Consider the following 17438-nt stretch of genomic DNA (forward strand, 5'->3'; position numbering starts at 1 on the left):
CAGCCTCCTGAGCAGCTGGGACTACAGGCGCCTGCCACCTGGATAATTTTTTGTGTTTTTAGTAGAGATGGGGTTTCATTGTGTTAGCCAGGATGGTCTCAATCTCCTGACCTCATGATCTGCCCGCCTTGGGCTCCCAAAATGCTGGGATTACAGGCGTGAGCCACCGTGCCCGGCCTAGGCTGGGTATTTATTTGACATTATCTTGCAGCTCCACAAACTGTGTGCCCAGCCTGAGTCATTCCTTCTTGCATGAAACACATGGCGCATGCCTACTGTGTGCTAGGCCTGGTCGAGGAATAGCAGAGAGGATTTTGCCCTCTAAGAAAGTATAGGTGTCATAGCCTTGCTATAGGTATGTAAGTGACAAGAATATCCATAGGACAGATGCTCTAAGCCTAGGGAGGGAGGGAGCATTTGCAGGTAGAAGACGGGCATCAGGAAGGAGCTGGCATTTGCCATGAAGCAAAGCCTCACCTGGCAGGAGAGACTGTGAATGAAGGGGAGCAGCTGGGACACGTGACTGTAGAGGAGGCTTTAGGAAGCAGAGGAGCAGGAAGCAAGAAGGCTTGTTCCCTTTGCCACCACCCAGGCCAAGGCTTTCCCAAGAACCTCCTAAAGCTCCTCTCTCTTTTCCCTCCTCCCAACCAGAGAGGAGCTGCGGAGTCTATTCCAGGCCCGATCCAAGCTGCCTCCTGTGTGCCGGGCTGTGGCAGGCCTGGAGGGCACCTCCCAGCAGGCCCTGCAGAGGAACCGCATGGTGAGGAGGACCTTTGCCAGTAGCCTTGCCGCGGTGAGGAGGAAAGCCCCGTGCTCCCAGATCAAGCTGCAGATGGTGAGTAGGCACCCTGTCTCATGGTGTCCTGGCCTTCACTGCCTCATCTTTGTCTCCTCTGGGCTGAGTCATGTGCCTACATCATCTCTAACCTCCCCAGCAAGGCCAGAGGGGCGAGCGTCACCCCACGCTCCACAGAGGAGGAAATGGGGGCTCCCAGCAGCGATGAAACTTGGCTCTGGTCACGCCCCTGGGAAGTGACCGATCCAAGTCTGAGGCCTTCAGCCTGTGCCACTTGGTGTTGAGTTGAGAGGCCTGGAGGAGTTCCCACAAGCTATGAATGCCCTCTTGACTCCAGTGGCACATATGAGAGCCAGACTAGCCCTGTCTGCCTTGCTCACCACCAGGTTCCCCTGGGGCAAGGCGGCAGGGCCCAGCTGGATGTAAATGTGGTACCTAGACCTGGAATGTGAAACCGTGAATAAAGGAGGGCATGAGATTGGTCAGTGGCCAGGCTGAGCACAGATGAGAATGGGCTGAGACAAGGGAAGGACACCTTGAAATAAACCTTGTAGTGGCCTGGCGCAGTGGCTCACGCCTGTGATCCCAGTGCTTTGGGAGACCAAGATGGGCACATCACAAGGTCACGAGTTCAAGACCAGCCTGGCCAACATGGTGAAACCCCATCTCTACTAAAAGTACAAAAAATTAGCCGGGCATGGTGGCGAGCGCCTGTAGTCCCACTACTTGGGAGGCTGAGGCAGGAGAATCGCTTGAACCTGGGAGGAGAAAGTTGCAATGAGCTGAGATCGTGCCTCTGCACTCCAGCCTGGCGACAGAGTGAGACTGTGTCTCAAAAAATAATAATAATAAATTAATTACTTTTTAAAAAGAAAAAAAAAATGAACCTCCTGGTGGGTTATAGTGGAAACGCCCTTAGCCTGAGTCCTGAGTTCTAGTCCTAGCTCTTCTGCCACTGGTCTGTGTGACCTCGGGCCATTTACTTGCTCTCTCCATGCCTCAGTTTCTCCATCTGTTTCAACAAGGACCATTATTTCTCATGAGTCCAAATCAGGCTGTAGGTAGGAGCTCCTTGATGTAGGGCATAGGGGCCCCAAAGGTGCCCAGGTTGGGCTTAATGAATATTTGCGGAGGGTCCAGTCCCCTTTCTGTGTCTCTCTGAGACAACTGGCCCTGACTTCCCCTCTATTTGGTCCTAGGATGCACTGACCAGCATGATCAAAAGGTCCCAGCTGCACTTTATCCACTGCCTGGTCCCAAACCCTGTGGTGGAAAGCAGGAGTGAGCAGGAATCTCCTACACCACCACAGCCTGGTAGAGACAAGCCTGGGGCAGGTGCACCTCTGGCCCTGGATATCCCAGCACTGAGGGTGCAGCTTGCTGGGTTCCACATCCTGGAGGCTCTGCGTCTGCACAGGACAGGTAAGAGACAGCCAGGACAGGGCACCTTGTCTCTGACTCCTGGGACATGTCCACCCACCGGTGGCAGCCAAGGGATGGGAGCCTCTGCCATGTGCTAGGAGCTTCACACCCAGCATCCTGGTTACTCTTCCCAGCAGTCTTCTGAGATGAGGCCACTGATGGTCAGAGAGGTGGAAGTACTTGCACGTGGTCACCTTGCCTGGACATGGCAGAGTCTGGATCAGGACCCCGGTCTCTTTGAGTCTGAAGTCCACTCTTTTTTTTTCTTTATTTCTTCTAAAAAAAAAAACCACACACACACACAAAACAGGATACATGTACCGCACATGCAGGTTTGTTACATAGGTATACGTGTGCTATGGTGGTTAGCTGCACCTGTTGAAAAAGCCCATATTATTTCTAGAATTGCCTGTACACTCCTAGAAGATTACGGCTGTGTCTTCCTTTTAGCCATGAATTTCTAAGGAGCATTGTCTTGCAATAGAGGGTGGAATTTCCGTGATGAGTGATATTTTGGCGTTCATGATGCTCACTTTGGTTTGGGAGATTGCCGTGATCCCAGGAGACGATGATATGATTTGATGAGGGCTCATATCACCCAGGGATACAGGAGGCCCTGAGGCCTAGAGGAGGGAGCTTCCGACTCTCACTGGGAGTCTGGGGAAACCTCACAGCAATGTAATATCATGGTCAGGCCTCGAAGCATAAGAAACTGCTCACCTCTGGCAAGGGGAGGAAACATTAGGCAGAAGGATCAGAAAGTATGAAGAAGAAGGGAGGCATAAAAGGGGCAGGTTTTCAGAGAAGTGGATTCAGAATGAGTGAGGAGTTGTGGGAGAAGAGGCCGAGACATTCACCAGTGCAGGCTGCGAATGCCTCTGTTGGGTTATCACCAGGTCCACGTGGGGAGATGATAGGCTGGCAGGGGGATTGAGGGATTTTAATCAAGGGATTGAAGTTTTTGGGTCTGTATTTTAGTAAGCAAATGTGCACCTGATGTCCCCACATCAGCTAATCTTAGGAGTTGAGTTTGATCTCAGTCCTTGCTATCCTTTTCTGCCTCTCAGTCCCCAAAGGCCACCACTTTGACTCGCCTCTCTGACAGTCAAAAATGGCTCAGACACAGCCATGCTGTCTGCAGAGGACAGAGTGACTGGGACAGGCAGAAGTCTCAGGTGGGCACCTCATTTGGGTGAAGTCTCCGCAGTCACTAGTCCCTAGTGTGTGGCCGCTTCCCCCATCTCCCCCTGCTGGGTTCATAATGGACCCCTGGGCACAGAGTATTTGACTGGGAGCAGCTAGAAGCAAAGATGAGACCCCCACTCCGCTGAGCATATCAATGATTTTCCCTCCCGCCCGCACAGCCGCAGAGGAGGGAGACAGACAATGTCACGAGAAGAGGGGGATGGTCACAGCCGGTGGCTGGTCCCCCACACTTAATCGATTCTATTTGGCTGCTTGGCAGGAAGTGCTGGGCCTTTGCAGGCGCCCTGGACCTGGATCAGACTGTTAGAATACCTGTGTGCATTCAGGGTCAGGGCGTCCCGCTCCTGTGTCCGCGTGACCTCATGACACTATCTGCCCTCTCTGTTCTCAGCACAGCCCAACTCAGCCAGGATGAGCTTTCCAACTAAGCGAAGGCCTGATATCTCATGGTAGAAATGGCCAATTTCTGTCTCCTAGACCTGGTTCGTTTCCTCTTTTTATTTCTATTGTAAGTCACGTCTGTCTCTTTCACACTCACATGAGATATATTTGTATGCATACACAGATACATCAAATATTTATTATTTGGAATCTGTGCATATAATATATATATATATATATATATGCATATATACACATGCATGTGTGATACATACCCATGCACGCTATTTATTGAGTACCTACTACGTGCTAGACACTGTGTTGTCAGATACACTAAATGAGATCATTCTCACTGTGCTAAAGGTATGTAGTAAACATTTATTAAACGTTACCTATTGTGCAGCCTGGTGGGCATGGCTCCAACTCTGGAGGGAGATGGTTTGGCCTTGATTCTGGCCGCCACCTCTCACCAGCCATGTGACTCTAGGAAATTTGCTAGGGCTTATCTCCCTTTCCTCTCCTATAATAGCTCATACCTCTGAAGGCTGCTGTGGGGCTGGGTGCATTAATAAGACAATAAAGCTTAGAAGAGTGGCAGGTTGTGGAAAAGCACATGATACCCATTAGCTGCTTTTACTATAATTGTCATCGCATTTAATCCTCATAGTGACCATGTGAAGATAGATCTTGTTATTATCATCTGGCAAGTGAAGAAATTGAATCTCAAAAAGGTGAATCATTTTCCCAGTCATGGGGCTCGTAAGCACAGAGATGGGACATGAACGCAGATAGGTCTGCCCTAAAGGAGGCTGGTATCCTCCAAGGTCCCCCATCTCTGTGCTGTCTGCGTCCTGCAGAGTTGGTCTGAGACCCTCCTCTTCCCCAGGAAGTCTTCCAGGATTAGCCACACACACGATTGCTGTTCTTCCTAGTTGATGCATTTGGCTTATCGTGAAGTCTCAAAAGTGGAGTGAGATTTTACCATACATTTTCTGATCCAGTCACTCGAGGGGTCTTTCTGAAGCAATCGAGGCTCTTCTCGCACCCAGGGAAGAGTCTAAATCTTGAGACCTGGAATTTGAGTTCAGTTTCCTTTGGGACCTGGTTTCTGCTCTCCTTTGGCTACTCTCCACTGCCTGGGTTTGAGTCCCAACTGAGACAGTTACTATTTTTCCTTGTGTAACTACGTGAATTCATCTCTCTGGGTCTCAGTTTCCCCTTTTGTAAAGTGAGGATAATAATATAGGCCCATGAGTGTCTGTAACACGAGGAAGTTGTTACCCTAGTGATTTGCACACATAAGCTCTCAGTAAATGCTGGCTGTTACTGTGGACTATAAAATAATTTTTTTTTTTTCTTTTTTGGGACAGTGTCTTGCTCTATCACCCAGGCTGGAGTGCAGTGGAACGATCATGGCTTACTGCAACCTCTGCCTCCTGGCCCAAGTAATTCTCCCGCCTCCAGAGTGGCAGCGACTACAGCCTGCACCACCATGACTGGCAAATTTTTGTATTTTTTGTAGACACCATGACCAGCCTTAGAGTGTATCTTATACTGCCAGGCGCGGTGGCTCAAGCCTATAATCCCAGCACTTTGGGAGGCTGAGACGGGCGGATCACCAGGTCAGGAGATCGAGGCCATCCTGGCTAACACAGTGAAACCCCGTCTCTACTAAAAAATACAAAAAAATTAGCCGGGCACGGTGGTGGGTGCCTGTAGTCCCAGCTACTCGGGAGGCTGAGGCAGAAGAATGGCGTAAACCCGGGAAGCGGAGCTTGCAGTAAGCTGAGATCCGGCTACTGCACTGCAGCCTGGGCAACAGAGCGAGACTCCGTCTCAAAAAAAAAAAAAAAAAAAGAATGTATCTTATACTTCCTTGATTTAGGTCTTGTCTGTACAGGTCCCTCTGCCTAGACTTCTCTTCCATACCAAGTTCTTTAGGAAAACCCTATGGCTTCTTCACAAACTGAATCTAATGTCATTTTCTCCCAATAGCTTTGCAGGCACCCCTTCTCTTCCCAGTTCCCCACATAGAAGGATGCAGCTGTGTCCACCCTGCATGGTAGACTTACAAAAACCCTTAGATACTGTCCAATGCAGCATGCTTCACATACAGTGTATGGGGTGGTAATTCCTGTTAAACAAAACACTTTCCTTTGTCAAACAGGTTTTGGAACCTCTGGGTTAACATTGGGAAACTCAAGGCTAATCGGGTATCTCCCCTGCACGAGTTCTCAGAGTCCTTGACTTGGATGCTGACGTGCCTCTTCCAAGAGGCAGATGAGTGTGCAGCTTTTTCAGACTTGCAGTGGAGCATTTTATAGGGTTTGTGTTCTCAGGAACACCTCTGGGAAGTGCTAATCAAATCTAGTCTCTTAAATTAACAAATGGAGAAACTGAGGCCCCAAAATATGAGACCATGCGGCAAGTTAGTAGCCAGGCTGGGAGCAGGACCCTGAACTCCTGTCTGGGAGTTTAGGGAACTGGGCTGGGTCTTCTCATCTGGACTCTGTGCTCTTCTCCTGCCTGCTCCTACCTCCCTAGGCTATGCTGACCACATGGGGCTCACTCACTTCCGCCGGCAATTCCAGGTGCTGAACCCTCCACTCCTGAAGAAGCTCATGTCGACCTCCGAGGGAATAGATGAAAGGAAGGTAGGTGGAGCACATGCAAAAGGGGTGAAGGCCCCAGATACGGATATGTTGGTTATTGGATATGTTCCAAGGCTGGGCACGGTGAGTGGCTCACGCCTGTAATCTCAGTGCTTTGGGAGACCCAGGTGGGTGGATTGCTTGAGTCCAGGAGTTCAAGACCAGCCTGGGCAACATGGCTTTGACTGAGGTCTGATGGGCTTGTGTTCCATAAGGGATTGCCCCAGGGGGCATCTGGACCAGCTGGAATCTGAAAGCAGGACCATGGGGGCAGTGCTGAGGGCAGCATGAGGTTTCGCTCAAATCCTTGCTCTAGACCAAACCCACACAACAATGTCATTTGGGACCCGACCCAGCCCAGAATGACCCTTCTGACCCCTACATAAGGAACTTTAGGAAAAGAATAAGAGTAGAGTCATGAGAAGACAGCATCCCAGCTAAAAGGGACCCTAGCAAAGTGAAAAGTCATCATTTGCAAAGTGTGTTCCATTCAGCACCAGCACCCTGAGGTGGTCTATGAAAAGAGGGCTTCAGGGTCTAAAATGTTTAGGAAATATTTACATCAGGACTCCGTGTTTGAGAATTCTAATGAACATCACACCTTAGGGCCTTTGCACGAGCTGTTTTCTCCGCCTGGAGCACTCACTCTGGCTGGTGTCATGTTGTTTTTCAGATCCCAGCTCAGATATCATTCACTGCCACATCCTCTTGTTTTGATGTGTATGTAGCACTTACCTGAAATAATGTGAATCTCCTCTATGTTTTCTGGCTTCCAGCAAGAGCTCAATAATTTTTTTGTTGAGTAAATGAATGAATGAATGAACACCCAGGCCTAACTCTGTATATTTGTCCCTGTGTGTCTTCTTTCTCCAACTACAGCATAAACTCATGGAATCTCATCTCTACTTCCAGTGCCAAACTTTCAATAAATATTTCTCTTAAGAATGGCCACAGGCTTATCAATGATTAGAGACCTTGTTAGAATTTGCAAAGCCCTATTTCATCTTCATAACAGCCCTGCAAAAGAAGAGCTATTACACCCCATTTACAAAAGAGAACACCACGTTTCTTAGAGATGAAGTGGCGCTCCCGAGGCCACACAGCCAGGCATTTGTGAGTTTGCTCCTTGGACTCAAGTTTCTCAATTCCAGGGGACGATAGTTTAAAGAGCATAGTTCATAAAGGGAGGTAGTTCAAACAGACCTGAATTTGATTCCCAGCTGGGGCTGTGTGAATGTAAACTAGTTATGTCATCTTTCTGCCTCCCTTTCCTCATCTGTAAAGTGGGAAGGACCACAATGCAGAAAATATATAGGGGAATCCACATAATTTCAGGATAAGTGCTACAAAAACTAATTAAACAAGTGGATGTGATGGAGGGTGATAGCTGAGCTGGGATCTGAATAACAAGATGAAAAAGTACTCCATGCCACTCAATGGAGTGTTCTGAGAATGGCATGTAATAGTATAGTTCATATACACAGGGCCTGGGCTCAATATACACTAACCACCGTCATCAACATCAGCAGCAGCACCATCAATGTCATCATCCTCTTTCAAATCCAGGGTGATGACACACAAATCGCACAGACCACGTGTTCACAATCCCGTTGCAACTGCACATGCCTGCATGTGCCTGAGATCATCAGCACTGCGGTCCTCAATGAATGAGTCAGAAGACTAGAAGTAAACAGAGTCACAATTCTTAGGTGTCTTCTTAGTTCTTTGCAGTGGGCTCCAGGGCACAAGCCACTTTCAGTAGACAAGGCAATGACTTTTGCAGGGCCCTCCTAACTCACCATGGAGGAGACATCATCCCCAGATGTCTGGGCACAGGGCTATCCCTTCTCTGGGTAGCGGCCCATTTTGGAAGCCATGAAATTCTGCCTGACTTGGTGCCATCAACCTCTCTGTGCCAGTCTTCGTTCAGGGGTTCCTTATTCTTGGTCTCCCCAAATTTGACTTCATTCAGAGGGGCTGAATGGAACCACTGAGAGGGTCTTGGGCTCCTCTGTGGTTGAAAATGGTGCAGGAGTCAGGTATGGGGGAGTTTTTTGTGGAGGGAAAGGGTGTAGCATATGGAAGTGTTTCTATTCTGAATGAGTCAGCAGTTCTCTGTTGTAGCCAAACCGAAACCACCTCCATACATGCTAGAGGCCTCAGAAAATGGAAAATTACAAGGAGAATGGACTTGGTTGGGAATTTTTGCTGCTTCTTCTTCTTTTTTTATTTGCTCACAAATTTTATTTGCTGCAGCATAGAATTTTGGTAGCAACAAAAAGAAACACCATCCTGCCTCTTATGAAAAAGCTGATAAATATTCATTTGTCAGGCCACATGATATGCCATGAATTATACATGAACACGTGCTCGGGTGGGCAAACTATCAGTTTCTGTGTGCAAAGCAGTTAAGACCTCAGGATTTAATAAGACAAGGTTGACAGCTAGAAAAGGTCAATATTGTCATTAGACACTAGACGGCAGCAGAGGGGATTCATTGTCAGAGTGTAAAATGGGTCTTGGTGAAGTCCCCTGTGGGTCTAGCAGGTGGGGTCTGAATGTTGGTGTTTCATGCCAAGACTGTTTCCCAATGAAGTACTCTCATTTGGTGGGTACCTGATGGATATATTGTGTTCCTGAAACAGAAGTAGCATATGTCTTTTATCACAGATGCATAAACTCTCGTTACGAAATATCAGACGTACTATGAAAAGGTTACAGAACCATGAGCTAAGACAGTATTCAAAATATAAAGCCTTCCCACTCTGGGAATCATCCTCATTTCACAGCGTAGGCAGCTGAGGTCATGACCACCCAGCCAGGTAGCAGTGGAGCTGGGATGTGAACTCAGGCTCTCAGATTCCTGACACAGGGCTTAAAAAAAAATTACGGTAAAATACACATAATAAGAACTTTACCAGCATAACCATTTTTAAGTGTATTGATCAATGGTATTAAGTACATTCATATTTTTGAGCAACAATAAGCACCATTCATCTCCATAACTTCTTCATCTTGCAAAATTGAGACTTGGTACCCATTAAACAGTAATTCCTGATTCCTCCTCTTCTCAGGCTCTGACCATCATCATTCTGCTTTCTGTCTCTATAAATCTGACTATTCTAAGTCCATCATAGAAGTAAAATCATGCTGTATATATCCTTTTGTGACTGGTTAATTTCACTTTGCATAATGTCCTCAAGGTTCATTCACATCATGGCATGTGTCAGAATTTCCTTCCTGAGGCTGAAAAATATTCCATTGTGGATGTATACCTTATTTTACCTGTCCATTCAACTGTCAGTGGATGTTTGGGTTGATTCCATGTTTCTTTTTTAACTTTTAAGTTTGGGGGTACAAATGCAGGTTTGTTGTAACAAACTTGTGTCATGGGGGTTTGTTGTACAGATTATTTCATCACCCAGGTGTTAAGCCTAGTACCCATTAGTTATGTTTCCTGATTCTCTCCCTCCTCCCATCCTTCACCCTTCAACAGGCTCCAGTGTGTGGTGTTCCCCTCTATGTGTCCGTTTGCTCTCATCATTTAGCTCCCACTTATACGTGAGAACGTATGGTATTTGGTTTTCTGTTCCTGCATGAGTTTGCTAAGGATAATAGCCTCCAGCTCCATTCATGTTTCTGCAGAGGACGTCATCGCACTCTTTTTTTCGTGACTGTATAGTATTCCATAGTGTCTATGTACCACATTTTCTTTATCTGGTCTGTCACTGATGGGCATTTAGGGGGATTCTATGTCTTCGCTATTGCAAATTGTGCTACAATGAGCATGCAGGTGCATGTGTCTTTACAATAGAATGATTTCTATTCCTTTAGCTATATACCCAGTAATGGGGTTGCTGGGTTGAATGTACAAATATCTCTTCAAGACCCTACTTTCTTTTTTTTAACTCTTGTTTTAGGTTCAGGGGAGGTGTACATACAGGTTTATTATAGAAGTAAATTTCATGTTACAGGGGTTTGGTGTACAGACAAGTTCATCACCCAGGTAATAAGCATGGTACACAATAGGTAGCTGCTCAGTCCTCACCCTCCTCCCACCCTTTACCCTCCAGTAGGCCCTGGTGAGACCCTGCTTTCAGTTTTTTGGGGTATATACCCAGAAGTGAAATAGCTGAATCATATGGTAATTCTATTTTAAATTTTTCGATGAGCTGCCATACAGTTTTTTATAGCAGCTGTACCATTTTGCATTTTCACCAATACTGCATATGGATGGCAATTTCTCCACATTCTTGCCAACGTGTTATTTTTTGTTTTGTTTTTTGATAGTTGCCATGCTAATGGGTATGAGATGGTGTCTCAATGTGGTTTTGATTTGCATTTCCCTCATGATTAGGGGTGTTGAGCATCTTTTCATGTTCACACAGGACTTGAATGGAAGCCCTCTGAAGGCAGGCAAAGTATTTAGTGCAGTTCGTTATAGGACATGCCATTCATGGATATTAACTTTAAATAATTGTCATTAATTTCATCCAACTTTAACCAAGTGCCTGCTTTTCACCAGATCCTGTGCTAGGCACCAGCAACTTCCATACAGAGCTGGCTTTGGTATACCCCAGGAGATGCCACTAAAACATTTGATGTTTCCAAGGGAGGTGAGAGCAGGGCACTCAGGGAAGACGTCTCAGAAGTAGGTGATGCTTGAGATGAGGTCTGTGAAACTATCTGGAGGAACTGAGTAGGAGGAAGGTTACTGGACATTCTCATGTTAGGTACAGGATTGCAAAGATCTGGAGTCACGGAGGTGCATAGATAGTTTCATGGTGCTGGAGCATAAAAGATGCCAAGTGCCAAGAAAAGGGGCTGAGGGCTTTAACAGAAGCAAATTCTGGGTTCTTGTTAGCCAAGCTGGAGAGTCTAGGCTTTATCAGGTGTTCGGCGATGCTCCTCTGAAGGGCTTCAGCAGGTGCATGGCATAGCAGACCTGATCTTTATGACTTGGACTGGCTTCAGCAAAATTATGAAGGAAGCGAAGTCCATGCTGCCCATTCCATGGTCCTCTCTAGGAAGCAGTGTCCTCACGCTGACCTCTGGCTATTCCGGAGTCCCCTGTCTCCTCTAGACACCCAGGCACATACTGAAGCCTCCCAAATGACCCTGTCTTCTCCCCGTAATCATCTTCAGTTCCATTCCTGTCTCCCAGGCTACTCCCTCTGGTTAGATGATGCTTTAACCTACACCGAAGCCTACATAGAGTGAATACAAGGATGGAATTTCAGGCAGGTCAGTGAAGGCGCTCTTTCAACTCACCTTGGCTAAGTCCCAGATTCTGGTCCCTTCCATTTTTCTGCTGCTGAAGCAGGAGTTGCCAAACCTCTCTGATCGATGTGAGGAAACCCTTGGGCCTGCCCTCCTCCACGCAGAGTGTCTACAGTGTTGATTGATTTTAGCCGGCAAAATCTCTGGCCCTGAGGACTTGATCTGAAGAACATAATTAAGGGCTGTCAATCCATCTTCTCAAAGGCGGCCACTGTTATTCTGTCTCCCCCCCTGGTGGACACTCCCAGTTTCCTGCGAATTCATCTCAAGAGTCTTTATCTGCTGGGAGGAAACCCTTATGAGCCCATGGCCAGAGAGGAAGCTGCTCTCTAGGTGCTGAATAATTATTCAGGGGCTCCCACCACCTTTGCTCCTGAAATTTGTTCATCATCCCTTTCTTGTTCACCTTGCTGTCTCCCTCCTGTTTGCGTCTATTGTTTTGTTTGTTTTTTGAGACAGAGTCTCGCTCTGTCGCCCAGGCTGGAGTGCAGTGGTGCTATCTCAGCTCACTGCAACCTCTGCCTCCTGGGTTCAAGCAATTCTCCTGCCTCAGCCTCCTGAGTAGCTGGGACTACAGGCACGTGCCACCACGTCTGGCTAAGTTTTGTATTTTTGTAGAGACTGGGTTTCACCATGTTGGCCAGGCTGGTCTTGAGCTCCTGACCTCAGATGATCCAGCCACCTTGGTCTACCAAAGTGCTGGGATTGCAGGTGTGAACCACCGCACACTGTGAGCTGGGTCTGTTGTTTTAATTATTTTACATGTTTTCCACTTTATTTTTATCAACCCAATTACATTGGTGTGTGCACGTGCATTTGGTTTTTGGATAGTGTCTGCCTTTTTCCAGGCATTTCATTTATAGCCTTGAGCATAAATAGTTAAAAAACAGACACAGCACCCTTATGGAATGATTTGGCCACTTGTGAGAGAGGCTCAGTGGTTAAAGTATGTGATTTAGAGTCAGATAGACTTGAGTTCAAATGTATCTTCTTCATATATCTCTCTATGAATCCACGCCCTTGATACATGATAGATGTATGACCATAGGCAGCATATAGTATGGCATAGCAAAGTGTCTGGTACATTGTAGGAGCTCAGCATATGGAAGCCATTGGACCATGGTGTGGGCTTCATGGGGGCAGATGCTATATGAACGGCGGCCAAATGGTTCACAGGATAAGCGTCCTATTCCATAGACACAGATTCTTCATATCAAGCTGTTCATTGAGGAGTGAGGTGGGGAAGCCCTTTGCAGCTATGGCTCTTCATCATTTCTGGAGTCTCTCTGCCCGTCTGGCATATACAGTGAAATGTGAGATGTCAGCCCATATGCTTTTTAGGTACACTCTTCTTCAACATTGGAGAGAGAGCTCTTTGCAAAATTCTAGGAAACAATGGAATGGTGTAAGTGGGGGCTGTGGGTTGGATGTGACTGAAATCTATTAGACCCCAAAATCTGGGCTCAATTTGACACAGGCTATTGGAATATTCATACTTAAGGCGGAGAGATCTCAGGTTTGCCAAGAGCCATGTTTGCTGAGGTGTAATGTTGACTTACAGTGAAGACAATGACCCATCTATGCTCAATGCCTGGGCTGCTTCATTGAATGAATCTTACCAGTTGTGAATTCGAGGTGGGATAGCTTAATAGGTTAAGGATACAGATTCTGGAGTCTGGCTTTCTGAGCACGTACGGTGTCTAATCTGCTCATTGGCTGTGTGACATTTGGCAAGTCACTCAGCCCTTCTTTGACTTAGTTTTATTATCTTAAAATGGCATACTAATAGTCTCTAATACTCTTGATAGGAGGATTGAGTAATTTAAGATATTGACATGGTGACTTTCATATACACAGAATAAATAATAAATGTAAGCAATTATGATTTTGTCATAAAAATAGTAAAATTTTACTATTTCTATGGATTTTAATGCCCCTTCTATACAATGAAGGCTTTAATCTTTGCCTTAAAAACCTCAAATAATTGTTAAGATAAAGTATTTTTTGATTAATAGTAGTAGATATTTAATCAAATGATCATCTCTAAACTACATTTGGATAGTTTTTGATTTTCTGACTATTATGAAAAAGGATGTTGTGAACCATTTGCATATCAGTCGTTGTGTAAAAACATGTTTCTACTTCTTTTGGGTGCATTCTTGGAGGAGAATTGCCAGGTTATATGGTAAATTTATGTTTAACTTTTAAATATAACTTTTAAAGAAACTGTCAAGTTATTTTTCAAAGTGGCTCTACCATTGTTCATCCTCACTGGCAATGTTTGATGGTTTCACTTTCTATCCTTATCAATACTTGGAATTGTTTGCCTTTTTGATTCAAGCCATCCTGTTGTATACAAAGCGGCATTTCATTGTGGTTTTAATTTGCATTTTCCCTAATGATGTTGACTCTTTTTTTTTTTTTTTCATGTGCCTAGTAGCTACTTTATCTCTTTTTTTGTGAAATCTCTATTTTTTTTTTTTTGCCCATTTTAATTAGGCTGTTTATCTTATAAAGTTGTAGTAGTTCTTTATTTGTTCTAGACATAATTATTTATCAGATGTATCTTTGAAAATATTTTCTTCCAGCCTGTGGCTTGTCTTTTCATTTTCATAGTGATGCACGGAGATTTTAATTTTTATGAAGTTCAATTTACTAATTTTTTAAGTGACGGGTGCTTTTTTCATATCTAAGAACTCTTTACCTACCCCTAGGTTACAGAGATATTCTCCCATTTTCCGCTAGAAGATTTGTAGTTTTAGCTCCTCCATGTAGACATTTGATCCGTTGTGAGTTAATTTTGTGTACTGTGTAACATACATGCCTGCATTCATTTTTTTGCATATGAATATTCAATTGTCCCAGTACCATTTGTCAATTGTCCCAGTACCATTTGTTGGAAAGACTATTATTATTTCTCCCAGTGAATTGTTGGAAAGACTATTATTATTTCTCCCAGTGAATTGTGTTGGAACCTTTGTCAAACATTTATTGGCCATAAATGAAGAGTTTATTTTCATAATCTAAATTCATTCTCTTGGTCTGACTGTGCTAATTAGTAGCATCTCTTTCTTTCTGCCTCTTTATTCCTTGGTTGGTGTAAATACACTTCGTCAATTTTGTCTTTTCAAAGGACAAACTTTTGATTTCACTGATTTTTTTCTCTGTTGTTTTTCTGTTTTCTTTGGTTCTATTGTCTTCTATTGATTTCCACTCTATATTATTTCCTTCCTTTCACTTGATTTCAGTTTAGTTTTCTCTACTTTTCCTGGTTTCTTAAAATGGAATCTTGCTCAAATTATTGGTTCAAAATCCTTCACCTTTTCCAATATACATGGTTAAAGCATACATTTTCCTCAAAGTACTACTTTGGCTGCATTACATAAAAATGTTCATTTAGTTCAAGGTATTTTCCGATTCCTAGTGTGATTTCTTCTTTGACCCATTGTTTATTAAGAAGTGTATTAATTTCTACATATTTGGAACTTTCTCACCTTTTTTCTTGTTGGTTTCTAATTTAATTCTGTTTTAGTTTGAGAACATATTTTATATAATTTCAGTACTTTTACATTTATTTTTGTTTGTTTGTTTGTTTTATTGAGACTTATTTTATGGCCTAATATTATATATCTAGGAGAGTGTTCAAGGTGTGCTTGTAAAAAACGTGTATTCTTCAGTTGTTGAGTTGTCTATAGATGTTAGTTGGGGCGATTTGGTTAATAGTATAGTTCAAGTCTTATATATCATTGCTTTTTTTTTTTTTTTTTTTTTGAGACAGGGCGGTGTCTTGCTCTGTTGCCCAGGCTGGAGTGCAGTGGCACGATTATGGCTCACTGCAGCCTTGACTTCCTGGGCTCGAGTGATACTCCTGTTTCAGCCCCCTGAGTTACTCAGACTACAGGCATATGCCACCACACCTGGCTGATTTTGTTTTTTAGAGATAGGGTCTCACTGTGTTTCCCAGTCTGGTCTCGACCTCCTGGGCTCCAGGAATCCTCTGGCCTCAGTGTCCCAAAGTCCTGGGACAACAGGTGTGAGCCACTGTGCCTGGCGTATTGCTATCGTTTATGTTTAATTGTTCTGTAAATTATTGAGAGTCAGGTATTACGCTTTCCAACTATTAATGTTAAATTTTCTATTTATGCTGTCATTCTATGCATTTTTGCTTCACGTGTTTTGGGGCTCTGTGGTTAGGTACAGACATATTTATAATGCTGTATCTTCTGGATGGATTAACCCTTTGTTGCTATAAAATGTCTCCTTTTCTTTCTAGTAATGATTTTTGTTTTCAATTTTAACCAAAATTTAAAACAAAATTTGTCCGATAATAGTATAGTCACTCCAGCTATCTCATGTTTAGTGTTTACATGATAGATCTTATTTCATTTTCCCCCTTCCAACCTACCTTTGCATCTAACTGCAACTCTTACAGATGGTATATAGTTGAATCTTCTTTTTGCAAAATCCGAATTGACAATCTCTGCCTTTTTATTAAGGTGTTCAATATATTGATCTGTAATATAATTTACACGTGCCTGCCATTTTGCTATTTTTTTTTTTTTTTTTTTTTTGAGACGGAGTTTCGCTCTGTCGCCCAGGCTGGAGTGCAGTGGCCGGATCTCAGCTCACTGCAAGCTCCGCCTCCCGGGTTTATGCCATTCTCTTGCCTCAGCCTCCCAAGTAGCTGGGACTACAGGCGCCCGCCACCTCGCCCGGCTAGTTTTTTGTACTTTTTAGTAGAGACGGGGTTTCACCGGGTTAGCCAGGATGGTCTCGATCTCCTGACCTCGTGATCCACCCGTCTCGGCTTCCCAAAGTGCTGGGATTACAGGCTTGAGCCACCGCGCCCGGCCATTTTGCTATTTTCTATATGGGCTTCACACCTTCTTTTAGTCCTCTCCTCCTTTACTTCCTTCTTTTGTGTAAACTAGATATTTTCCAGGGGGCAATTTGAATACCCCTTCTAGTGATTGTTCTATGGATTACAGTATGTTTTGTAATTCAAGATGCTGTACTTCAGATTAATATTAACTTAATTCTGGGAAAATATAGAACCTTTGCTCCAATATAGCTCGTGTCTTCCTCCTACCTTATTGATACTATTGTTATACACAGTCTACCCTCCATATGTATCTGTGGGTTCTACATCCACAAACTGAACCAACAGCTTACTGAAAATATTTGGAAAAAAAAGAATGGTTGTGTCTGTACCAAACATATACAGACTTATTTTCTTGTCATGATTCCTTAAACAACACAATATAATAACTATCTGTATGGCATTTTACATTGTATTAGGTATTATAAGTAATCTAGAGATAAAGTATACAGAAGATTATGCGTAGGTTATTTGTAAATACTATGCCATTTTATATAAAGGACTAATGCATCTGCAGATTTTGGTATCCTTTGGGGGTCCTGGAACCAATTCTCTGTGGATACTGAGGGATAACTACAAATCACATCTATATATGTTATGAAATCAACAATAAAGCTTCATGATTTTCTTTTATTTAATCTTATGTCTTTTAGGTGAGTTAAGGGAAGCAAAGAAAAAAATGAAGATTTCTTTTATTATTATACTTTAAGTTCTAGGGTACATGTGCACAACGTGCAGGTTTGTTATATATGTATATATGTGCCATGTTGGTGTGCTGCACCCATTAACTCATCATTTACATTAGGTATATCTCCTAATACTA

General features: G+C 44.2%; 1 protein-coding gene across 1 annotated transcript in view; it reads left to right on the forward strand.

Annotated features, from left to right (window-relative positions):
* Positions 1-17438, forward strand: part of MYO18B (myosin XVIIIB) — a 298450-nt gene that overhangs the window by 105162 nt on the left and 175850 nt on the right. The window contains exons 19-21 of the mRNA XM_026447974.1: positions 652-835; positions 1996-2218; positions 6350-6459. Coding sequence (XP_026303759.1) covers positions 652-835; positions 1996-2218; positions 6350-6459 — 517 coding nt within the window. The remainder of the gene's footprint in view (positions 1-651; positions 836-1995; positions 2219-6349; positions 6460-17438) is intronic.

This window comes from Piliocolobus tephrosceles, chromosome 19 (genome assembly GCF_002776525.5).
Source record: "Piliocolobus tephrosceles isolate RC106 chromosome 19, ASM277652v3, whole genome shotgun sequence".
Classification (NCBI taxonomy): domain Eukaryota; kingdom Metazoa; phylum Chordata; class Mammalia; order Primates; family Cercopithecidae; genus Piliocolobus; species Piliocolobus tephrosceles.